At 43.2% G+C, this 26,061-nt stretch overlaps 1 protein-coding gene across 1 annotated transcript in view; it reads right to left on the minus strand.

The window, feature by feature from the left end:
* Positions 1-26,061, minus strand: part of FRMPD1 (FERM and PDZ domain containing 1) — a 100,130-nt gene that overhangs the window by 11,926 nt on the left and 62,143 nt on the right. Inside the window, exons 5-12 of the mRNA XM_025360041.1 lie at positions 23,066-23,111; positions 15,069-15,176; positions 10,488-10,583; positions 5,067-5,192; positions 3,819-3,938; positions 2,495-2,631; positions 1,338-1,464; positions 1,108-1,203 (exon numbers count right to left, since the gene is read on the minus strand). Coding sequence (XP_025215826.1) covers positions 1,108-1,203; positions 1,338-1,464; positions 2,495-2,631; positions 3,819-3,938; positions 5,067-5,192; positions 10,488-10,583; positions 15,069-15,176; positions 23,066-23,111 — 856 coding nt within the window. The remainder of the gene's footprint in view (positions 1-1,107; positions 1,204-1,337; positions 1,465-2,494; positions 2,632-3,818; positions 3,939-5,066; positions 5,193-10,487; positions 10,584-15,068; positions 15,177-23,065; positions 23,112-26,061) is intronic.

The following is a 26,061-nucleotide window of genomic DNA, read 5'->3' on the forward strand; positions in this document are numbered from 1 at the left end:
AAAGGTAAAGCGAGATTGGGGACTGGAACTGGACAGCTGGGAGAGGGCAGAATTAGCCCTTGGAAAAATTGGGAAGTTTTTCTTGTACCTTCAAAACTGTCCTTTCTGTGATCTAGTCTCTTTGCCACCTTTTGGGTCTTCTACTTAAACAAAGAATCCATCTGTGTCTCCCCTTCCCCTAACTATCTGATGCTCTTCCTTTCTTTCAAAACACTGATTCTCTTCTTCCACCTACGTTGTTAGGTTAGCAATCTGATTACATTGGCCCATCACTGTAAATGACTGAGATGCACACCAAATCTTTTGAAAGGACTTTGGTTAATATTTTTTTTAAACGCCACTCTAATTGGTAAGTTGGTTTTGTGCTGCAGGGTCCTGGGGCTGACAGTGCTGGAGGAAAGCTCTCTGAAACCACACTCCCGAGACACTGACTGCCGAAAAGCACATGCTCTAGGCCTAGGCTGAGAAAAGAAGCAGGCAGGAGAATGGGAAGAGAACCCAGGGCTTTTCTGCTTCTCTTCTTCCTTCTCAGGCCCACCCCTCATTCCTCCCTTCTTCTGAACAATCATTGACTCAGCTTGGCAGTCAAACACTCTTATTTTTCTTTCATGATTTCCAGTTTTTCTCTTCACCTTCATATACCCAAAGCTCCAGCGTGAACTGCTTACCATCCCCTTCTGACCCAGAAGGCCTTTTCCTCTCTACTGAAGTCTGGCCAAATTCAGCCTTCCTCTTGCCTCTTTCCTTAACCCCTTCTCCTTCCTATACTATACTGAAGCAAGTAGTGCTACCTTCTGTCTCCAAACTCCACAGCAATAGGCCGGAACCTGTCTCATGGCTTTGCTTCATTTTGTTGGGTAGCTTGTTTCATCCTTCAAGGATGGAAATCACGTCTTATTCAGCCCTGCTTCCCCTAGCATCTATCACAGGGGTAGCACCAAGCAAGGGCGTGATAAGTATTTTCCAGTGGTATACTATTTAGTTTCCCAAACAAATTCTAGTACATGACAGAGTCCTCAGGAATTTTAGGCTAAAAGATACACTGATTTTCAGAGGATCTCTAAGGTCCCTTATGTGAGTAGGATTTCACAGTTCTCTAATACATACCATTAAAGTAGCATTAAAGATTCTTCCACCATATGTCTTGAGTTCTCCGAGGATCTGTAGATAATTTAAACGTAGCTGGGCAGCCGAAATAAGTTGCTTAAATAGAAAAAAAAAACAAACACTTGAAGTCAGAGTTATTCATTGGTCTAAAATTCAGGTGATGTTGAAAATGTTTTCCCTAAAGTTTCACAGCAGACTGCTGGGTGGGTCGGCAGAGGCACCTTCATTACCTTCTGTCGGGGTTCCAGCAAATTCTGGTTCCTCTTCATGTGGAAGCTAATGGCTTTCTTGATGTCTTTGCCTTTCATGTTTCGGAGTAAAGTTGGAGATATAAAGTTCTCTATTCCCCAGTCTTTCCTGCCATGAGACATTGGAGACAAGGAGGCTCATTTCTACAGGGTACTTGGCTCTAATGAAGAGCATAATTACATTTGATTCAGTACTTAGTATTCCCATAATACAGCAATTATGAGCCACTTTCTCCTCCTCTCTTTTTCTCTCTCACACACACATACACACACTCTCCACAAAAATCCCTACATGCACTCAGGAATTAAACCCCACTGATCATTCTGGGAGCTCATCACTCTTGGCATGGTGTGACATTCTATCAATCAGAGCAGGAGTTCTGAATCTTTTTCACTACAAAATACGTGGCAAATAATGACAGCATATGTAAAAGACACTCTCATGGGGCAACGTAGAGCTCCTGTGAATCCCTCAGGCCAAGCTTCAGCATGGTGCCAGCCTAGCAGCCTCAGAATCCCCCAGAAACTTGCTAAAACTACCGATGCTCAGGCCCTGCTGCTAGAGATTGGACTCAGTACATCAGGGACAGGGCCAAGGATCTGCTGTATTTTTAAAACTATGATTCCCCATCTGATTCTGATGCTCAGGCAGGACAGAGCTGAGATCTGGGGAGGGGCTTAGCAAACCTGAGTGATGCTGTCCAGAACAATTCTAAGCTAGGAATCAGAAGGTGCTGAAATTGTAGGACTTGAAACTGCCCTAGTGGAGACACAATGCAATAGGAACTGGTTCATATCCATGGGAAAAATTAATTTCCAAGGCATTCCCACCCCTAGAAGAGCTTAACACTGATGCTGGCAACTGATTTCCCAAAACATCTTCCCGGGAACTGGGAATTTACAAGGGGATCCTGTGTCGTTCCATCTGGAGTTGGCTTCTGTCCCAGAGAGAGCAGCCAGGTTCAGACATCTGGGGGAGCCAGGTCGGATTAGAAAGGGTGCAGAGGGAAATGGATGAAAAGACAACAGACAGATACATGGGTAGGTGGGTGACTATCAGCTTTCTGTGGCATCTGGCCCTCCTGGCCAAGGGCCAGCAAGTTATAAATGCAATGCAGCTGCCATCCCCTGCCACTCACTCTATATACTTTAAAGAGATCTTCTGTGGCTGGGCACAGGCGTAGATCCGCTCCTGGATGTGCAGAGCCGCGAGTCGGAGTGCAGAGCTACATTTCATTTCTACAGCAAAGCGCTCCTGGAGCACATCGCTGCAGCTCTAGAAGAGATTAAATAGAGCAGATGGGAAACAAAAGCAGACGTATTGTGTACCCTCGTTTTCTCGGGTGAAAGGCAGCAGGACCAGGAGCTCCGCTTTGAGAGCTGGCTCTCACAGTTCTTTGCTGTGTGACCTTGGTTAAGTTACCAAGACTCTCTGAGCATTTGGTGTCTGGCAAATGAGGATAGTAAAATCTACCTTACGTGGTTTCTATGAGACTTAAATTAGATAACGTATATGAAAGCAGGTACAAGGCACACAGTGTTATACAAATACAAAATATTGATGGCATTGTTATTGCTATTATTATTATTATTTTCTGCCACCATTTCTGTAAGACTTGGGGCAGTCCAATCCACCTAGTCTGAGTTATCTCATCTGTAAAATACTGATATCTGCCAAATGATTCTTTTTCTTTTTTCTTTTTTGGAGACAGAATCTCGCTCTGTCACCCAGGCTGGAGTGCAATGGCATGATCTTGGCTCACTGCAACCACCACCTCCCAGGTTCAAGTGATTCTCCCACCGCAGCCTCTCAAGCACCTGGAACTATAGGTGTGCGCCACCATGCCTGGCTAATTTTTTGTATTATCAGTAGAGACGGGGTTTCACTGTTTGGTGAGGCTGTTCTCAAACTCCTGACCTCAAGTGGTCCACCTGCCTTGGCCTCCTAAAGTGCTGACATTACAGGCATGAGCCACCGCTCCAAATGATTATTTTTCATCAGAATAAAAATGACATAACTCTCATCTAACGAGATAGAATAGGAGGAGCACCAGGCCCCAGATCAAGAACTAGGTTTTGGCTCTGCCACTAAGTGGGTGACCCAGACAAATCACATGACCTTCCCAAGACTCAGTGTCATCATTCTAAAATGAGGTTTTGAAGCACTAAGGCCCCTTTTAGCAATAAAAACTGTAATTCTAAAGATCCTAAAATGGTATTACAAAATGTATCGTCTACATTGGGGACGGAGCCTGAATTTCATTCTGATATTGCACATCTGCTAAAACAGCAACTTAGTGACGGAAAAGGCAATTCTGAGCGATGATCAGGCCCATTCTCCTTCAGATAAAGATAATCCCTACCAGGGAGTTGTTTAATGGCCTCGAGCTCACGTTCAAAATCACCCAGTGCGCCATCTCTGAGAACAACCACTGTTATTTTAGGAAGCACAGACCCAGTCACCTGCAGATAGAGGTATTCAAAGGCCACGGGGTCTTCTTTCAGGAGGTCCAGGGGGTCCTTGGGAACAAAACAGACCCTGAAGAGGCAGCGGTAGTCATGTGACTCCTCCCTTTCTACCACCTGCGATGGGTAAGGGAGAGATTATTAATCTCCTAACTGCCTTTGTCCTTGCAGTCATTCCACAAAACTACTCTATAAAACACAGACAGTGAAAGACAGTCCCCAGAGATTTCAATTCTAGTGCTTCCCAAGACAGCCATAGACGTTTGCTCCTAATTTGACTTTCTTTTTCATGGGTACAAAAGGTAAAAGGTTCAAAAGGGCAGCATTTCCCACTCACCCATCTTCCAGTTTCCTTTTCCAGAGGCAACTCCTGCTTTCAGTTTCTTGTGTGCCCCTTCCAGAGACAGTTTATGTATATTCGTACTTCAGTATAAGTCTATTCTTTTATCTTTCACAAATAATAATATAGTATATATACCATTCTACGACTTACCTTATTTCACTTAAACTCTCTTAGGAATTTAATTTGATTTTCTTTCCCAATGCAAATGGAATAGAAGTAATTAAAAAGTCTACAAGCAGTAAACTTTCTAATCGGTGAGTGCATTGGGTAAGAATTCATCTGCCAAGAGGAATGTTCAGGGTGGCTTTTATGAGGTTCTGTCTTACTCATTTCCAACTGTTAAAATCCTCCTCATCTTTGTAACAGACTCACAAAGATTTGTTGAACTAACCTGTGTTTAGCTTTAAAAAGTTGGTACAACATATTATTGAATGGTTGGGAGATTGAGTGGTATAGACTGTTTGGCTATGTTTACCCTATTTTGCCATCAGGAACCATATCAGGGGGTAAGTCCCACAAGAAGGGCTTAGACACAGCCACAAATGCTTCCCTAATGGCTCAAAGGCAGCAAGTGCAAGGGAAGATCGTCAGAGCTAGAAGCAAAAGATCAGGGTTCTATCAGCTATGTTACCTTGAGAAAATCACCTTACCTCTCTAAGCCTTTGTCTCCACATCTGCAAAATGGGGAGGACCTTAAATCTGTGTCCTGCCTACCTCATACTAGCAGATGAAAATCAGGCTTGTCCCATAACCCCCAGGCTGAGTGAGCTCTGTGCCTTCTGGGGCAAGAGAAAGTGCATCAAACCTGCAGATGTGCTGAGCCCTGTCCCCAGAGGTTCTGGTTGAGGCGTGCAGCCAGCCCAGCGCATGCCTCCCAGGAACAGGCGGTCAGTCCTCCCTACCTGCTGGATGAGTTCCTCTTCGTGTAGCAGGTGCAGCCGGGAGATGCTGTACTGCTCTTCCAGGGCCAGTGCAAAGTACTCGATACTTCGGATGGACAGCTTCTCCTTCACAGTGAGGATGATGTCCTAGCAGGCACAGAGAGGTGGAGGGGTTACTCAAGGAACAGGGAGGACTTCCCTGGCCTTCCTGCCATTCCTTAGTGCAGCTAGGGAGAGAAAAGCCTGCACTGACAGGCCCAATGCTGACTTAGGCAGGGGTCTGGTCCCCCTCATCAGGCCCCTTACAGCCCTGCAGCCACAGCTCCCCTCTCCTCAAGCTCCATCACCATCCATACAGCCACCCTGTCTTGCTTTACTTGGAAGGCTGAGGCCATCCAGTGGAGGCTTCTGCCTCTCTCTCCTATGTCTCTAGACTTATTCTCCCTCCGGAGTTCCCAGTCTCTCTCTCTCTTTTTTTTTTTTTTTTTTTTTTTTTTTTGAGAGAGTCTTCCAGGCTGTCATCCAAGCTGGAGTGCAGAGGCATGATCTTGGCTCACTACAACCCTTGCCTCCTGGGTTCAAGCAATTCTCCTGCTTCAGCCTCTCGAGTAGCTGGGATTACAGGCACATACCACCATGCCTGGCTCATTTTCGTATTTATATTTTTAGTAGAGACAGGGTTTTGGCATGTTGGCCAGGCTGGTCTTGAACTCCTGACCTCAAGTGATCTGCCTGCCTCAGCCTCCAAAAGAGCTGGAATTACAGGCGTGCACCACCACACCCAACTAATTTTTTTGTATTTTTAGTAGAGACAGGGTTTTGCCACATTGGCCAGGCTCCCAGTCTGTATCTTTGACTGCTTACTAGACAAAATCCCACCACACACTCACTATGCAACTGAGGGAAACTTCTTTTTTTTTTTTTTGAGACGGAATCTCACTCTGTTGCCCAGGCTGGCGTGCAATGGCGCAATTTCGGCTCACTGCAACTGCCGCCTCCTGGGTTCAAGCGATTCTCGTGCCTCAGCCACCCAAGTAGCTGGGATTACAGGCGTGTGCCACCGTGCCCAGCTAATTTTTTGTATTTTTTGTAGAGATGCAGTTTCACCATGTTGACCAGACTGGTCTCAAACTCCCGACCTCAGGTGATCTGCCAGTCTCAGCCTCCCAAAGTGCTGGGATTACAGGCATGAGCCACCACATTCGGCCACAACTGAGGGACACTTCTGAACCTCAGTCGCTTCCTCTCCAAATAGAGGACAATAATGCCTACTTCCAACTTCCGAGAGTGGCTGACAGGACAGAATGGTCATGAATGCTGCGCTGAGGCATTCTGGTTGCCACGCCACTCTTCTTGCTCACTAGAGAAGCCCTCTGTGACCACAAGGTCTTTGCTGCCTCGAAGCATTCACACACGCTGTTCCCTCTGCCCAGTATACTTTCCCCATTACTCTTTCCAGGTCTGTTTCTTTCTCTTCCTTCGAGTTTCAGCTCAAATGTCGCCTCTTAGAGAGGCCTTCTCCGGCCAGCGTACATAAATGTAATCATCCCTATTATTCTCTGTCCCAGTGTCCTGTTTATTTCCCTCACCATTATTTAATATTATTTTCTTCAATTAACAGCCATTGTAAAGTTAAGTGAATGGGTTCTAGACCTCCACTCCCAATTCCTAGCTGTAATTGCTTCTTCTCTCTATGCCTCAGTGTTTTCACCTGTAGAATGGGAATAATATTAACACCCATCTCATAGGGTTGTTGTGTACATTGAATTGATTTCCCCTTAGAAGGCACTTAGAACAGCACCTGGCAGATGGTATGTATTCAATGCATGACAACTGCTAATCTGTTTTCTTGCTTATTGTCTTTCACTTCACTAGATGGTAAACTCTCTGAGGATGTGGGCCTTGCCTGTGCTGTGCTCCATTATGCAGTATATCCCATGCTTGGCACATAGTAGATGCACACAAACTTTCACTTGGTGAGTAAACAACAATCATAAATGTCCTGCCAGAACCTCAAATGTAGTAAGTCTCGCACCATGAGGTGCTACTCCCTCCTCATGACTCCTGATTCGGAACCCTCTCTCCACTTGTTCCTCACCCCCATAACTACCCAGTGACTAGTCTCGAAGGGTCCATTTGCTTCTGCAGCTCCACACCATTAATTCAGTGCTGCCTGTGTGCCTGGCATTGTGCTGGCCCCAATGGAAAGCCTGTCTCTTGACTCTGTCCCTTCTCCATTCTCCCATGTCTACCTCGGCTTGCACTCATGCATTTCTCCTGGCTTTGTACAGGGATGTCCTGTGAACCCTCCTGCCACCCATCTGTTCTCCACCTTGCATGTAGAGCAAACGTTGGCAAACGTAACCTGTGGAGCAAATCCAGCCCACTGCCTGTTTTTGTAATTAAGGTTTTATGGGAATATAACCATGCGCATTTGTTACAATGGCAGAGTTGAATAACTATGACAGAGATCCTGTGGCTTGCAAAACCTAAAATATTCACTATCTGGTCCTTTACAGAAGGTTTGCTGACTCTCGATCTAGAGGAATTTGTCTAAGCCTTGTACTGGGCATGCTCTCCTTTGCTCAAGAACATTCAGTGGCTCTTGATGGCTCGCTGGCCAAAATCCAAAGTCCTTAGCTTAATATCCAAGACTCTCAAGGTATCAGGTGCCAACCCACTTCTCCCACTTTATCTTCGGCTGCTTATCCCAATGCGCTCTGCCCACAGGAGCCACGCACTTGTCAAACCTGCCCATTTCTGGATCTTTGTTGGTGCTGTTCCCCATGCCTGGATGTTGCCTTCACACATCACTCCTGGCCCACTCCAGTCAAAAGCCAATCTATCTCTCTACATCTGCCATGCAGGCTACCACTCCATTCCCCCAGAGGCCTTTACTTGCCACCCAGCTGGTAGCTTGCTCTCCCCTGAGCCTGTACCACATGGCTTCTGTCCTGCTTTCACAGTCTTAAGCACACTGTACCTCATTTCACTGGGATTTGTCCCCAAGTCTCATCTCCTCACCCTACCCCCACCCCAAGACTTCAGGCTTCCTAAGAGTATAACCCTGGGTAATTTATTTATTTATTTGTTTATTTATTTTTTTGAGATGCAGTTTCGCTCTCATCGCCCAGGCTAGAGTGCAGCAGCACAGGTTCAAGCAATTCTCCTGCCTCAGCCTCCCAAGTAGCTGGGACTACAGGTTTGCACCCACCACGCCTGGCTAGTTTTTGTATTATCGGTAGAGACGGGGTTTCACCATGTTGGCCAGGATGGTCTCAAACTCCTGACCTCAGGTGATCTGCCCACCTTGGCTTCCCAAAGTGCTGGGATTACGGGCATGAGCCACTGCACCTGGCCCCTGGGTAATCTGTTGCCAAGTTGTTGGTGATACAGAAATGCCTGGCACATAAAAAGTGTTAAGTTTTTACTGAGTCAAATGACATATTCTTTTTCTTGATTTAGAGAAAAAGGATTTTCTAATACAAGAACTTTTCTTCCCTTAGTAAGGGAAAGGGGAAGATAAGTCACTGATGAGCTGACAGTAATTTTTCCTTTTTTCACTCATAAGATTTATTTTTATCCACCTCTCTCTGTGTGGATAAAGGCTTTGCTTTAAAAAATTTGGCTACTACAGATAAATAAGATTAACCAGTATTATACTGGCTAAGTCCTTGTTCATTTCCCCAACTCTCTATCATCTTAAGTTTAATTCCCCTGTAATGTGGGCCTTTATTGTAAATTACCTCAAAGTCCTTTTGGCCACCAAAGGGGGACTTGCTTTAAAAAAATCAACCCTTCTATTCCAATCCACTTTGATCAAAGATGATGAAAGTAGAACTCTTGTCTAATCCATTTGCAGAGCTTCCCTTTTCTGCAGAATGGCAGAGTGACAAGATCCAGCACAGGGTTCAAAAACAGAACAAGTTTGAAGCCAGTTATGAGCTAGCTGACCTTGACAATTTTTGGACCTCTTGGGCCTGTTTTCTCACCTGCAAAGTGGGGATAACACTAGTTACTTCACAAGGTTGCTAGGGCATTAAATGAGAGCGTACACAAGAAAGTGCCCAGGAAGAGTGCCTGGCATGTAGTAAACACTTAAAATCTATTCCTCCCTTGCCTTCCTCCTCTGGACTTGGAGTTCCCCAGGTTCAGAAAGCCCTTCTCCAGCTTCTTCTAAGTCACATTTAGGAAGAAATAGAACAGAGCATTTGGAGCAGCTGTAAGAATTGCCAAATGAAGGTGCCAGAGAGAAACACTAGATGTGTGCATGCAGGTGTATGTACATTGTACATATGTGTGCGTGCATATGCGTGTGTGAATGTACTGTGCAGATGTATGTGTGTGCATGTGTCTTGGCTACTGTTTGTCACCTATAGATGCATGGGCCCTCCTGAACCTGCTCTCCCCCTTGTACCAGAAGAGCTGGGCTCAATGTTTCCTCTTACATGGTTTTTAATGTTTGAACAACTTTGCTTCTTCACTGCAGCCTCACTCTAACACTATTTACTCCCTTGTTTAAGAACTGTTAGCACCATACATTATTATCTATGGATAAAACTCAAGCTCTGTTGTTGCCTGGCATTTGAGGCCCTCCACAGCCACTCCTTCCACAAGAAAACAGCCTGTGCCCCAGTCCTGCTGAATGGTTTGCTATCTCCTGGGCAATTCCCATTTTTCTGGCTGTGTTAGTTCACGTGACTCTCTGATTGACACGTACCCTACCCTCAACTGCCCTGTCCCTACCAGCCCTTGTTGAAATCTCAGTTGTCCTCCAAAGCTCAGCACAGGTCCAGCTTCTTTTCCAAGCCTTGTCTGATGTCCGGACAGGCTGGAACAGATGGTACTCTTCCCCTTGCACGTGGCCTTTATTTCATCCTGCTTTGGACAACTGAGCATTTCCTGAATGTCCACCCTCCCTCAACTAGACTGCAAAATCCTGAAGACACAGACCACCTTTGACTAAGCTCAGCAACCCCTCTCAGACCATCTCATATGGGGAAACTTGTGAAGTATAAGTTCAATTGACTTTAACAAAGAACAGAATAGGTAGCGCCTGGGCCTTTCCTGACATCTCACCTGGGTTTTTGGCTGCTCTAGTGTTTGGGGTAGCAGGTAGAGTCACAGACAAATGGCAGGGAAGTCTGGGGGTTATGGGTGAAGGCTTAGGAGTTCTAATCTGACCTTTGGGCAAGTCACATCATCTCTGTAAGTCCTGATTCCCACCTCCTAACCCCCACTCAGTTAAGATGGTGGTAAAAATACCATCTTTCTGGGTGGTTGTGCAACTAAATGAGATAACATGGTACTTGGCTTATTATTACAGGGTCTCAGACCATGGTGTTTGTGAGATCACCAAGACAGATGCAGGGCAAGATGCCTGGGGGTCCTAGCAGCCAGAACATTCTCTTGGGAAAAGAAGTTCAAGTTTATTCTTAATACCTTCACGGTTGTGTTTGCCTCAAACTTGAAAGCTTTGGTCTGTCCATTCTCCAAGTATAGCTTGAGCACGTTGGGCATGCACAGCAGAGAATTACCCTGGAAAACACAAGAGAATTGTTGTATCCCTGTCTTTTTTTATTCCTTGTGGAGACAGGGTCTGATCTGTCACCCAGGCTGGAGTGCAGTGGTGTGATCTTGGCTCACTCCAACTTCCGCCTCCCGGGTTCAAGCAAATCTCCTGTCTCAGCCTCCCGAGTAGCTGAGACTACAGGTGCACACCACCATGCCCAGCTAATTTTTGGTTTTTTTGTTTGTTTGTTTTTTGTGTTTTTTTTAGTAGAGATGGGATTTCACCATGTTGGCCAGGCTGGTCTTGAACTCCTGACCTCAGGTGATCCACCTGCCTCAGCCTCCCAAAGTGCTGGGATTACAGGCCTAAGCCACTGTGCCAGCCTAATTTTTGTATTTTTAGTAGAGACAGAGTTTCTCCATGTTGGCCAGCTGGTCTTGAACTCCTGGCCTCAAGTGATCTGCCTGACTTGGCCTCCCAAAACACTGGGATTACAGGCTTGAGCCACCGTGCCTGGCCTGTTGTATCCCAGTCACAGCTTTCCTGCCCCTGGGTATGACAAATCCTTGACTGTCTGGACCTGCCTGGTTTCGAGAGTAGGATCCTCCCTAACCTCCTCACCATGTCAGAGGTTCCTTCTTGGCACTTGGGAATTTCTCCAATGCACAGGCATGCTTTGTCAAGGGATACCCATGAGGACTGTTAGATATGACAAATGGTGGAGAAGAGTGAGCCCTTCCACGAGCGTACTGATAGCACTGTGCGAGCCTGTGCAATGTCTCATGACCATCAGTTCGCATTTTACTGCTGGCTGTACCCTTATGGGATCCAAATTGGCAAGCCAGATGACCAACATGTACACTGTTCAACATGGGCCTTTCAGAGATTCTTAGACTCTACTTTATAGGATTGGGGTGGGAGGGGGAGGGTAGGAAAGCCTCTCCTACCCTCATTTTATTGCTGCATTCCCTGTAATGAAATATCACCAAAGGGCGGAGGGATGCTCTCCACTACATTCACCCCAATTATCACCCTTGATGCATGAGGTCCCCTAAGGGGCTCTGCCACTCTCGTAGGGCTGTTTGGGGAAAAGGCACAGGACTGGTCTGTGTATGGTGGCCCCATGCCAGCTAGAACTCCTGGGATGGAGCAGGAGAGGGTTTTGGAGAATCTCCCAGTTCTCCTAAGAAGTGAATTCAGAGTGTTTGGTTGCAAATACAAAGGGCCCTTGGGGCTGGTGTCCTCCAGAAGCACAGAGAGATTTTAGAGTTCCCAAGATCTGAGCTAGAATTGCCCCCCTGCACTCATCTCTATAAAGAGTTTGGGTATAAAGCCCACATATGGTGAAACTTCATCTCTACTAAAAATACAAAAATTAGCTGGACGTGGTGGCAGGCGTCCGTAGTCCCAGCTACTCTGGAGGCTGAGGCAGAAGAATTGCTTGAACCCGGAAGGTGGAGGTTGCAGTGAGCCAAGATCACACCACTGCACTCCAGCCTGAGCGACAAGAGCAAAACTCCATCTTAAACAAACAAACAAACAAATAAACTGCCAGTTTTTTCAGATGAGACTATTGAATCTTCTAAATATAAAGGTGCTTATATCTTCTAAGCAAGATTCACAGTCATCACTTTTTTTTTTTTTTTTTTTTTGGTGACAGAGTCTCACCCTGTTGCCCAGGCTGGAGTACAGTGGCACCATCTCGGTTCACCGCAACCTCTGTCTCCCAGGTCTATAACTTTTTTAAAAAAAAAACACACAGTATTTTTACGGAAGAAAAAGGAAGATGTTCATATTCCAGTGCCATTTCACACTACATCAGGATGAGGGATTTCAGACCGCTTACTCTGCTGCCATCTTACTTCTCTGGCTTGGAGTTTTTAGAAATCTGATTTTTGGGGTGTCCCAGGTGGGAAATTTTTTCCTTAGTACTTTCTTTGTGATTTAAAAGGTTTACAAAGAATGTATTCATAGCAACATTACATAACTACCACCACTTACTTTTCCCTAAGGCGTCTTCCAATTTTTATCTATATCTGTAAATAGTTTTTAGAGAGCTGCAATAATTTAATATGCGTGATTCTATGTTCATTTTCTACCCAATATGCATTTCATATACAATTTTTAGGTGGGTTTAATGTTCATAATTTTAATGCCTTTATAATATTCTATTGAGTTGAAATATCAGAACTGATTTCACAATTCCTCTGCCCTAGACAACTGAGCATGTTTTTCCATTTTGGGAGCTATTTAAAATGTTGATACTACAGATACCTTTAAATATATGGATTTTCACATTTAAATTATTGTATAGACTAATAGGAATGCAATCTCTGGGTCACTTTTTATGGCAGTCATTAAATTTTGTTTTTCCACTCAAAAACGTTTAAGCCAATTTATAAAGCCATCAGTAGTGCATGGCTATAATTACTTTCTCAGCACTAGGGCTTACATTTTTTCTCTGTTTGTGCTCGTTTGCTAAGTATAAAGTTTTACTTTTTAACATTTTTCCTTTGTATTTGTTTAACTGTGAGCAAAGTCAAACATATTTCAAATGTTGGTTTACTATCTCAGATCCTTCTTAACACAGTGATTGTGTATCTAAGGCAGTCTTATCATGTTCCAAGGGGAAAAGTTTAACAGCCAATTTTATCATCTTTTAAACACTTGAAAGGATGAATAGACAGGTTACAGGGATGAACTCTTACTTGTTTTGCTATCTCTGCCTTGTGCGGCTGATGCAGAGACTCCCAAAGATTCCCTGAGGTGCCCCAACCTTCCAAGTCTTCCCAGAGACAACTTTTTAGAACGCTGTTCCTTTAAACTCCCCAACCCCACCAAAACTCTGAGCCAGTTTTGTAGCCAGTTCAGGTGAAAGTTGTCCTTATCTGGTCCCCTCAGCATAGACAGCAGTGAATGGGAGGTCATGGCCATTTTAACAAATCAACCAGGTGACCCTGTCCACACCTGTAGTGCCTTTATTCTCTACCTGTCCTGCTAACTGGTTCTCACCCTTACTACTCATCACTGTGCATGACTCTTGAGATGAAGAGTCATGTGTTGAATTGAAACTTAATTTTTTTTTTTTTTTTTTTGAGATGAAGTCTGGCTGTGTCACCCAGGCTGGAGTGCAGTGGTGCGATCTCAGCTCACTGCAAGCTCTGCCTCCCAGGTTCACGCCATTCTCCTGCCTCAGCCTCCCGAGTAGCTGGGACTACAGGCACCTGCCACCACGCCCGGCTAATTTTTTTGTATTTTTTAGTAAAGACAGGGTTTCACCATGTTAGCCAGGATGGTCTCGATCTCTTGACCTCGTAATCCGCCTGTTTCGGCCTCCCAAAGTGCTGGGATTACAGGCGTGAGCCACCATGCCTGGCAGAATCTAAACTTAATTTTCTAAAGAGACTCAATCCAATTTCACAAACGTGACTCAAATATTGCCAACCGACAGGTGATTTCTGAGTCATGCATTAGGCCTCCCACTGGCCCCTTCCTGAACAAGTCCACCTTTCTCACTCAAGTCTATTTGAAGGTATGCCCTATTAAGTAGCAGGGCAGGTAGAAAATAAGTGCTCTGTAGATGTGGACCAGGTCACCTGGATCCTTTGTTAAAATGGCCATAGCCCCCACCCCCTCTAACTCCCCCGGCCTTTGCTGGTCTCTATGGTGAGAAGACAAGATAAGGACAAGTTTTGACTTTAAAGTTTCAAAGTCTAATATTAAGAAATTCAGAATGGCAATAGTTATAGACTACTGGGGGAAAATGTACAAATTATGAATAAATGCGCCTTTTATCCAGCACTCCACATTAAAATCAAACTCTAGCCAACATTTTCCCTTTACAAATTTGTCTTCTGAACCCCCAATCCTGGGTCTCTCCATATCAAAAAGGACTAGACAGCATGTCACAGTGAAAAACCAAAGAATCAAAGTCACATGGACCTGGGCTCCTGCATTTTCCCGCCATGTGATCTTAGAGTTAAGTCTCTTAATCTCTCTAGGCCTCTGCTTCCTCTTTTGTTAAAACATCTCCCTTGCAGGGTATTGTGATGACTAAGGACTGTGTACACATAAAGTTTAGGTCACATAATAGAGGTTCAACAGATGATGGGCTCTTAAAAATAAAAAGCAATCCCATCACCACTGGCACGATTATCAATAGATCACCTTCAGAGGGGATAATACATTTGAAGATGCACAATGAGAAATTAACTATTGGAATCTGTTGAAATTTCTTTGGCAGAAGAATGGAGTCACAGAACAATAGAGGGCCAAACCCAGTGCTCTTCTTCCCAGTCCCCACCCATGGCCCAGAGCTCCCACCAGCTCTCCCAGTCCAGGGTCTGCAGGCGTCTGACTGGGACAGGTGCACAAAGCCTCTTGCAAATGCACTGCACTTCCTCTGCATCCTCTCTGTGCTGTGGAATTCCAGAGGTTCAGGGAGTTATGTGCCAGAAGGCAGCTCGCCAGCTTCATAAGGAGTAATTTCAATCACTTGACTAGTGACACACCTGGCTGTGTCCACTGATGAGCACTTCTTCAGCAAAGTGCACCTTCACAGGGTTGGTCTTCAGCCTGGCTCTCTTCTCCTCGGTCAGGAAGGACGATTTAGGCACTCCCTGAAAAACATTAACGTGATACATTTTGGAACAGTGCTTTCATAAAAGCCAGGTATATCTATCTTCTCATTTCTTAAAAACAGAAACTTTGAGAGCTGTTGCAGATTCAATTTAAACCCACAGGAAAGGAGGATATCCCATTATAGGTATTTTCATAAAATCTAGGGATCCCAAGCCAGATAATGTTCTCATGTATCTGAGAATAGTTGGACATTCAGCATGGTAGCAAAATAGCTGTGATATGATGAAGACAAAGAGTTCTGGCCTGTGAACGGGATGATCTGAATTCCAACTCATGTTTTACTGCTCAATAGTTGTGAGAACTATCTCAAACTCAAATTCTTATGAAAGAAAACCAGGTAGGTGTGTAAAGCACAGCAAAATAACTCTGTGTGACTTTGGTCCAGTCCTTGCCCTTCTCTGGCCTTCAGAGTCTTCCCATCTGTATAATATAGGAGTTAGTTGGGGTTCCCTGAAACTCTGACCCTTATGACTTACCCTTGGCCCTACTTTGCTCTTATCTTTTGTCAGGTACCCTCTTTTCCCAAAGAAGTGAAGGGAGTCATCACAGGTTGGTATGAGTATATGGTGAAATGTCTGGACTAGAATGTATCAGGCCAAATTGTGACACTTGCTGAATAGCATCTTACATGATCTTCTAGACCAACAGGCTGTGACCTTCCTGGATGAAATCCTGATACACTATTTTGCAGCCTAACATCCTATGTTCCCTTGGTGTGGACAGTCCTTTAGGCCAGCCTCTAGAATGTTTCCATGTGTAAGAGTACCAAGATGAAACTCTGGGCCACATTCTGTGAAGATGGGAGAAGAGATACATAACAACAATCAGGGAAACTCTTAGAAACAATGTTCGTAGACTCAAATACCAACAGACCAAAGCCATGAAGTACATGAAGTGAACAAGTAGCCCTGAAATTTTAATGCAAAAAGGTAAATGTGATTCTCATGGATAACTGGAATCTTGGCAGGACAGGATTCATGACTATGACTCACCATCTCAAATATATAATTTGCTTTAAAAAAAATTAGTAGAAAAGCAGGGAAATAATAATGTTTGCAGAGAAGAAGCACACCTGTAGAAATTAGAGAAGGGATAGAAGGAATAAGAGAAAGAAAAGCTACAACTCAAAATTAGTGATAAGACTATCAGATTGCTTCAAATGAACTAAAGACTCCCATACCACTTGAATCTAACAGGCTTGTGGACCTACAACATGTAACAGCTCGTATCATCCATGGAACAGAGAATGGAAGAAATGTTAGGAGACTAAAGATGATCAAATATCAAGTTTTCCAGAAAATGAATATGGAGGATTTAGGAAAACACATATTGGTAAGTTTGTCGTTAATTCTTGGCAAAATCAGGGCGGGTGCGGTGGCTCCTGCCTGTAATCCCAAAATTTTGGGAGGCTGAGGCAGGCAGATCACCTGAGGCCTGGAGTTTGAGACTAGCCTGGCCAACATGGCAAAACCCCGTCTCTACTAAAAATACAAAAATTAGCCGAGCTTGGTGGCACATGCCTTTAGTTCTAGCTACTCGGGGGGCTGAGGCAGGAGAATTGCTTGAATCCAGGAGGTGGAGGTTGCAGTGAGCCAAGATTGCACCACTGCACTCCAGCCTGGATGACAGAGCAAGACTATATCTCAAAAAAAAAAAAAAAAAAAAATATATATATATATATATATATATATTCTTGGCAAAATCTAAGATAAGAGATGGAGTTACCAAGAACAAGTCAGAGCCAACCAAGTTCATTTTTCCTTTGAAGATAGAAGTCCATATTGGTAGACCAGGGTTCTGTAGATATAGCAGTATTCCTTCATTCTTGCAAAGCATTTGATAAGGTCTCCTATAATCCCCCTGTGGAAAAGGCCAGATGCAGTGCCATTAGGTGGATTCATAAACTAGTTGACATATACTCAAAATAGTTCTGATTTCTAACTAAGTAACTTAGTCTCAATCCTCAACAGTGATGTTTAGCAATGCCTTGGTTGAAGCCAGAGAGAGTGAACTTGCCAAACCTGTGAAGGACAGAGCTGCAAGGTGTCATCAGATATCAGGCAGCAAGAATTTTGGGGGCAAGATCAAGGAACTGGGAATCTATAAGAGGGTGCATGGGAAACTTAAGGACCAGAGATAGCTATGGGTCAAAGGCCAAGAAATCACTAAAAACAAATATAAGAGGGTATAAGGAGCTGGACTGTCAAGAGCTGCAGGGAATAAGATAAAGTGAGTGGTCAACAGGTACAACCACCACCATCCCAAAGACTCAAAGGAATAAGAAATCAGGGGCAGAACAGAGGAGAGATGCAGAGAGAAAAGGAATCTGCAGGAACACTGTTGTCTCTCACCTTTGGGAGATAAATCCTGGAAGAATTGGGCCCAGAACTGGATCATGCTCAAGAAAATCAACTGGCAGGAAACTGAAGGAACTGGAGTAGACTTAGGCAGAGGAGGTTCCCTGACAGGAAGTCATTGGAGAATGACTACAGCTCTCAACTGTACAAATAAACCTTTCAGCCCCACAGTTCCCTGACTGTAAAATCTCAGCATGCCAGAACACCGGGCAAAAGCAACATGACAGGGATTAATGTGAAGTGTGGCACTGAGCATCCAAAAAATCAATTGCACAGAATTCAATTCAATTGCACAAGCATGGAACTGAAGGGACGTGGCTTGGAAGCTATTCCTTTGAAAACAAGCTCAGGATTTAGTTGGTCACCAGTTTCACCCAAGCCGACAATGTGATTGAGCCTGCGAAAATGTTAACCCAATTTTGGGCTTTACTAGCATTCCTGGTGCATGTCCACTCCCCATGGTACTCAGCATTGGTGGAACTGTGTTCCTTTCTGGGTGCCACTATTTGGGAGGGTCACCATGAAATTGGACTCTGTCCAGAAAGCTCTCAGAGAAGTGAGAATTCAGAAAAACGCATCTATGAGGAATGGTCAATGGAACAGCTGTTTAGCCTAGAGGTCACTCTTCCAAATCTTTGCCATTTCATACAAAGTGGACTTGCTTGGGACTAGTTGGTGGGAGTCATAGGGAAGAAGGGCCATTCTTACATTTGGAACCACCCAACCATGAAACTGGCTGCTTTGAGAAAAAAACATGCTGACATGAAAATGCCCAACACATAGGCCCCACTGTGGCTCCTGTACTTTTATACCTGAATATCTTGGCATCTAGAACATATAAATCACCTACTTACATCCACTTCAGCCATCTAATATTTTAAAGAGACAATTCAAAGAATATGAGTTACTCATTATTCTAGAACTTCTAAGCTCTCCCTGGATTCTAAATTAATTCATCAGAAAGCAGGAGACCTCAGCTGATAAAATCTCTTTGTGCATGTTTTTTGCTGAACTAAGAGTTAATGTTTAAAAGGGCACTGAAAGGGACATGTTGGAAAACATTCCTATATCTTTTGGCAGTACCCTCTGTCCTGGGCTACACGCTGTCACTCATGAAGGCAGCAGGGATTACAAAGATACAATAGCATAACACTAAGGAATGTGGGTTCTGGAGTCTACCTGGAAAACAACACAACTTCACTGATTTCTGCATGTGAGACTGTGGGCGTGTGAGGCCCATGGCATCCTCATCTGTAAAGGGGGGATAATGAGTGTATCTTCCTCGTAGCATTTCCTTTTGGTGCAAATTAAATAAGACATTAAATACTGGCATTAATATTATTACAAATAATTAATGTATTATAGACAATGAATATAGACAATACAGATCTACAAATTTAAATCAGAACCTTTATCATAAAATTCTGTGTTCTAGAGAAGCAATAATTAATGTTGCAACTGTGGATTTTAACATTCCTAATCAGTTTCAAGTAATTTGAGGACTCTAAGAATCGACCACAACAACGAGGCTCCTTGCTAAAGCAAGATATATGTGATCATTTTGCAATGTTTTTAAAATTCTTCGGGGCCAGGCGCATTGGCTCACACCCGTAATCCCAGCACTTTGGGAGGCTGAGGCAGACAGACCTCTTGAGGTCAGGGGTTCGAGACCAGCCTGGCCAATATGGTGAAACCTCGCCTCTACCAAAAATATAAAAATTAGCTGGGCATGGTGGTGCATGCCTGTAATGCCAGCTACTCAGGAGGCTGAGGTGGGAGAATCGCTTGAACCCAGGAGGCGGAGGTTGCAGTGAGCCAAGATCATGCCACTGCACTCCAGCCTGGGTGACAGAGCAAGACTTCATCTCAAAAATAAATAAAATAAAATAAAATAAAATAAAATAAAATAAAATAAAATTCTTCGGAGCAGTTCCGGTGAGAGGCCCAGGAGCAGGCTAGCCAATATTTAGGGCATTTCTCAGAGGTACTGATGGCCACAGACTGGGCTAATGGCAATTCTCCCTGAGAGACCTCCAGAGCACAGTATTTACGTTCCTCTCTTCCTGGAAATCTTGTAGGAATCTCAGGAGTGGTACTGGACACATACCAATTTTCACCTTCCCATACTTTTTATTATTTAAAGGATTCACCTCTATGCTGTTTCCCTCGCTCCCTGCATTAAGTATTTTCTTTTGCTCATTTCTTGGAAACAGATCAGGAAAAAACCTGCCTGATTAAGATTAAAATACTCTCCAATGAGAGATAACCAGCTAAATAAAAAGGACATCCTAACACCTGCACTATCATGTAAACTGATTAGATTTCCCTGTTTCCATATTGGTTTCATATTATTTAACAGACAAATTATGTTAAGAATAGAAGAACTTCCATTTATCGATACATAAAATACTTGGTCTGACATATGGCAAACATCTTCATTCTAATTAGGTGGGTTTTTTCCTACTCTATTTCCAAGAAATAAAAACAAAAGATAACACTTGTCAAATACAGAGAGGAGACAACAATTTCTCTGCTTTCTAGTGTTATGGAGTGTTTGGACCACAGAAGGTTTATATTTTCATGTAATCAAATCACCTTTGTTCCACTGTGCTTCCTTCCATGCCCGAAATGTGTAGGCAACCTTTCTACAGCCTGTGACCAGACAGACATCCATCCATATTGTTTGCATTTTTAGAGTTGAGACCGGATTTTTTCCAAATACTTAAACAAATGTCCAAGTTTGATTTCTTGAATAATTGCCTTTTCTCCCACAGATTTGGAATGCTATGTTTTTCACAAACTATACACACACACACACATACACACATATAGTTTTATATATATATATATGGTCACACTCTCTCTCTCTCTCTATATATATATGGTCTCTCTCTCTATATATATATATGCTCTCTCTCTCTCTATATATATATATATGGTCACTCTCTCTCTTTCTCTCTCTCTCTATATATATGGTCTCTCTCTCTATTATATATGCTTTCTCTCTCTATATATATATATGGTCACTCTCTCTCTCTCTCTATATATATATATATATATGGTCTCTCTCTATATATATATATGGTCTCTCTCTCTATATATATATATATGCTCTCTCTGTCTCTTTATATATATGGTCACTCTCTCTCTTTCTCTCTCTATATATATGGTCTCTCTCTCTATATATGCTCTCTCTCTATATATATATGGTCACTCTCTCTCTCTCTCTCTCTCTATATATATATATATATGTATGGTCTCTCTCTCTCTCTCTCTATATATATATATATATGGTGTCTCTCTCTCTCTCTGTCTCTCTCTCTCTCTATATATATATATAGTCTCCGTCACCCAGGCTGGAGTGCAGGGGTGCGATCTCAGCTCACTGCAGCCCCGACTTCCTGGGCTCAAGTCATTCTCTCACCTAAGCCCCTGCCAGTTATAATCATTTAGTTTTTGTTTTTGTTTTTGTGTTTGTAGAGACGGGATTTTGCCATGTTGCCCAGGCTGGTCTTGAACGCCTCAGCTCAAGCTATCCACCATCCTCAGCCTCCCAAAATACTGGGATTACAGGCATGAGCCACTGCACCTGGCCTCACATACTATGTTCTTATACTAGCATCTACTCTTGAACTTTTTATCTGATTACATTGACATGTTCAACATTTCACCAGTATAATACTGTTTTAATAATTGTAGCTTTGTTCGTTTTTAAATCTGCCTGTCAAGGCCATCCTCATTATCCTTTTTAAAAAAGATTTTCTTGATAAGTCTCACTTTGATAAACTTTGTTAAATCCAAATGAAAGTCCCGTAAGAGTTTGCTTGAATTTGTATTAAGTATATATATTAATATAATAACTGATATATTAATAATACTTAGTCTTCCCATCAAGGAACATAGTATGTATCTCCTTTTATGTTAATTTTTTTGTATATGTCAGAAATATTCTAGTTTCCTCCACATGAGGCTCACCTATCTCTTTCCCTTAAAGTTTTTGCATTTTATATAACCTTTGTCCTTAAAGAAATAGCTCTTAGACTTAACAACATTACAATCTTTCTGGTTTCCAGAGGATCATTTATATTTTAATTTTTATTACTTTATTCTGTTTTATGTTTGTTTTATTAATCTTTTCTTCTAGCTTCTTGCACTGAATATTTAATTGATTTACTTCTGTATTAAATGATAAAACCACTCAAGGCTATGAATTTTACTCTGAGTATAGCTTCAACTGCACAAAATTAGTTTTAAGAAGTACAGTTCTGGCCGGGCATGGTGGCTCACACCTGTAATCCCAGCACTTTGGGAAGCTGAGGCAGGTGGATCACCTGAGGTCAAGAGTTCAAGACCAGCCTGGCCAACATGGCGAAACCCGTCTCTACCAAAAATACAAAAACTAGCCTGACGTGGTGGCAGGTGCTTGTAATCCCAGCTACTTGGGAGGCTGAGGCAGGAGAATCACTTGAACCCGGGAGGTGGCGGTTGCAGTGAGCTGATAGCATGACATTGCATTCCAGCCTAAGTGACGGGAGCGAGAGTCCATCTCAAGAAAAAATAAAAGAAGTACAGTTTTAATTTTCAATTATTTTCTAAATAGTCTATAATGACAATTTTGCTTTTTCTATTTGACTCCATCTTTACTTAGGAAATTACATTTTTATTTCCGAATGGCTGAATGGTTTTTAATTAAATTTTTAATAGTTATTAGCTTCTATTTTATTATATTCAGAAAAAGGGACCTGCACAGTTTTTCATTTGGGGAATTTATTGAGTTTTCTTGGTAGCTTGGTATGTGGTCAATTAAATTAGGTTATTAAATGCATTATTAAAATTCCCTATGCCCCTCTTTTTTTATTTTGGTCTATTTGTGGCCAAGGCTAAGAAGTACATACTAAAGTTTCTCACAATAAAAATTTTCTATCAACTTTTGAAAAACTATCTCCTTAGTAGTTTTTCCTTTGAAAATTTGATTATATACTTTCCCTAAATAATACATGAGGAGCTTCTTGGCCTGTGGTGGTTTAGGATCATCTATGCCACACCTTGCTGTGTGGTGAAACTCGGAGCCGATAAAACACTTTCATATCCAACATCTCATTTGGTCCTCCTAACAACCCATTAGACAGACAAGGCAGTTATTGTCATGACCACTATTTTACAAAAGAGAAACTGAGACTACACGATTTTCCCAAAGTCATGCCACTCAAACCTGTCTTAAAAGTCCAGTTTGGTGCACTTAACCATCATCCTACTGTGTATAGTCATAGATCTATCTCCTCAGCTGGGCCAGACATTCTGGAGGCCTGCACCATATCTGTTTCCTCCACAGTACTTGCATGGAGGAGGTCTTCAGATAACATGGACTGACTGGCCACCCACTGCCGGGCAGCTGTCACCCTCCACCCTCTGTCTTCCCTGCTTACTTTATGAGGGATATCCTCTGGGGGAACAGGGTCTTAGGGCCAAGAATGGTGAAACTAACACACAGGACATAGAAAGAGATTTACCGACGTGCAGCGAACAACTGTGATTGAAAGAGACTCTTCTGCTTCCCTGAAAAAAGAAAGAATAAAGAAAAAAATTTAGTCATTCTGTGTGATGGATGCATGTGCATGCACACATGTGTGAGCACGTGTGTCAGGGTCAAAAAGACTGGCAGAATGAGTATAAAGCAGCCTCCTTTGCCTTAGCTTTTTTGGCTCAGCAAAACCGAGAAAGATATTGGGAAATGCAGCAACCTACAAAGGAACTTAAGCTGACCCAGAGAGCTCCTTCCACCTGGAGGGAATCTTCATATGGCCACCTCCACCATCTAGTCTATATCTACAGCCACAACATTAATTAAGGCACTTAGCCTTAATTTAGTCCCATACAATGAAGAACTCATCTAGTGACTACTAGTTAATGTCCCCCAATTTTTTTTTTTTTTTTTGGAGACAGAGTATTGCCCTATTGCCCAGGCTGGAATGCAATGGCGCAATCTTGGCTCACTGCCACCCCTGCCTTCCCGGTTCAAACAATTCTCCTGCATCAGCCTCCCAAGTAGCTGGGACTACAGGTGCCCGCCACCACACACCCAGCTAATTTTTGTATTTTTAGTAGAGATGGGATTTCATCATGTTGGTCAGGCTGGTCTCAGACTCCTGATCTCATGATCTGCCTGCCTTGGCCTCCCAAAGTGCTGTGATTACAAGTGTGAGCCACTGCTCCTGACCCTAAAATATTTTTAAGAGAAAATATGGCAATAACACAGATAACTTAGGTTGCTATTTCAGAAAACTCATGCTAAGCATTTCACTAAATGGAATGAATGTCTGTGGATAACATTTATCAGATAAAAGCCAAAGGGTTTATGGTGTTTGGGCACACAGAGTGTAATGAGCCCAATCGTATAATCAAGATAGTGGACATCTCTGTCTTGCATTATCTCTTAGATTTCAAAAGTGATCAAATCAAGCAGATAACTGCCAAACCTCTACTTTATATTAGCGGGCAGAACAGAGAAAATCGATTCATATTTTCCTTTCTCTTTGCCACTGCTATCATGGAGAAACAGTTTGCAAAATAATTTCGTTTGACTTCTTGTAATATGAACATTTAGGCCAATTGCTGCTGGTATGTTATTTCCTCAAATGGATAAACTCAACCCAAGATGTCTAAGTGTCTGGGGACTTCCTCTTTTCCATTTTAAATGAGAACAGGACTTTTCTGAGATAAATCACAATAAACCAAAGTGCAAAGGCTCTAAAAGGACATATTGGCCTCGCAGCTATTTGGAGAAATCTGAGATGTTTTCTTGGCATTGTTGTATCATTTTGTTTTGCTTTGTGTTTTACCTTTACACGTGACACTGAATAATACATGCTGTTTTTAGACACTGGGAGCTAAGCTAAAAAAAAATGAAGGCATCCTGGGATTCTCACATGCAAAACACAGCAGAGGTCACAAATGCACAGCACACCTCAAGTCACGCACCCCTGCTCAGAAGCCTTCAACTGCTCGCCCTTCCAGGGGGAGAATCACACTGAAATGTGCTGTGCTGGCATTCAAGACCCTCCATCACCTGGACTTCACTTCCTAGAATGTTTCTTCAGGCAAACTGAACTGCTCAGCAGCCCCTACTTCCCACTCTGTTGCTTCTGCTTACCCCTTTGCCTGAATCACTCTTCATCTCCATCTTTTGGACCAAATTTTACCCAGCATTAAAGACATAACTGAAATATTTCTGCGCCCTTCTCTGTTTTGTCAACTTACAACTTCTGCCCAAGTTGGAGGACTCTCCAGCATTTACAGTGTATTTCCTCGGCTTTTCTTTTTCTTTTTTTTTTTGAGATGGAGTCTTGCTCTGTCGCCCAGGCTGGAGTGCAGTGGTACGATCGTGGCTCATTGCAACCTCTGCCTCCCAGGTTCAAGCGATTCTCCTACCTCAGCCATCTGAGTAGCTGGGATGGGGAGACCACTTGAGCCCAAAAGTTCAAGACCAGCCTGGGCAACATAGCAAGACCCTATCTCAAAAAAAGGGGAAAAAAAACAAATTAATACCATCCCAAAGCCAGATCAGCCATTCATAAAAAAGCACAAACTGAATTGTATATATATCTTCAAGTTAGCTTTCACCTACCTCTGCTTCTCATCTCTCTTTATATTAGTCATTAGAACAATGTTGAATGAAAAATTTAAAATCCAAAGCTTGCATGTGTCCTTAAAATATCTGCTTGTCCTCTTTACTCCTATTAATGGCACTCCTCCATCTTAAAGTCTAGGTTGCCAATTCCCAGCGCTAACCATATTCACTCATTTAACTGAGCACCCACTGAGCCCTGGTCTCAGGAAACCATTGTCTAGGTAGAAAGTGAGGCATTTCCATAAGTCACAATGACACCAGGCAGAAGGTTTGGAGGTGCTACATCAATGAAACTACATATATGCCAACCAAGATGCACCTGCAATTATATTTAAGAAGAGATATCAAGAGGGATAAAGAAGAACAGATTTGGTATCAGTTTAGTTCAATCTTTGGCATATGTTACAATGTGTCTATAAATCCTTAGAGGGTAGGGCCTATGGGTTATTTATGATCATTGCATTCCCTGCAGTGCTTAGCACGGTGTCTTGGGCATGGCAGGGCTTTGACAAATACAGCACTCTGTGCCTCCCAAGCTCTTTTGTAGGCAAGTGAGAGAGACTGGACTACAACAGCCACTAACAAGAAGGCGTTTTAATAGATAAAAATAGCCGTTCTAAAACAAAGCTGTTTTTGCTGCTTTAAAGGATACTTAGCCTTATTAAAATCAGGGGATCTGGCCGGGCGCGGTGGCTCAAGCCTGTAATCCCAGCACTTTGGGAGGCCGAGACGGGCGGATCACGAGGTCAGGAGATCGAGACCATCCTGGCTGACACGGTGAAACCCTGTCTCTACTAAAAAATACAAAAAACTAGCCGGGCGAGGTGGCAGGCGCCTGTAGTCCCCGCTACTCGGGAGGCTGAGGCAGGAGAATGGCGT

This window comes from Theropithecus gelada, chromosome 15, assembly GCF_003255815.1.
Source record: "Theropithecus gelada isolate Dixy chromosome 15, Tgel_1.0, whole genome shotgun sequence".
NCBI classification, from domain to species: Eukaryota; Metazoa; Chordata; class Mammalia; order Primates; family Cercopithecidae; genus Theropithecus; species Theropithecus gelada.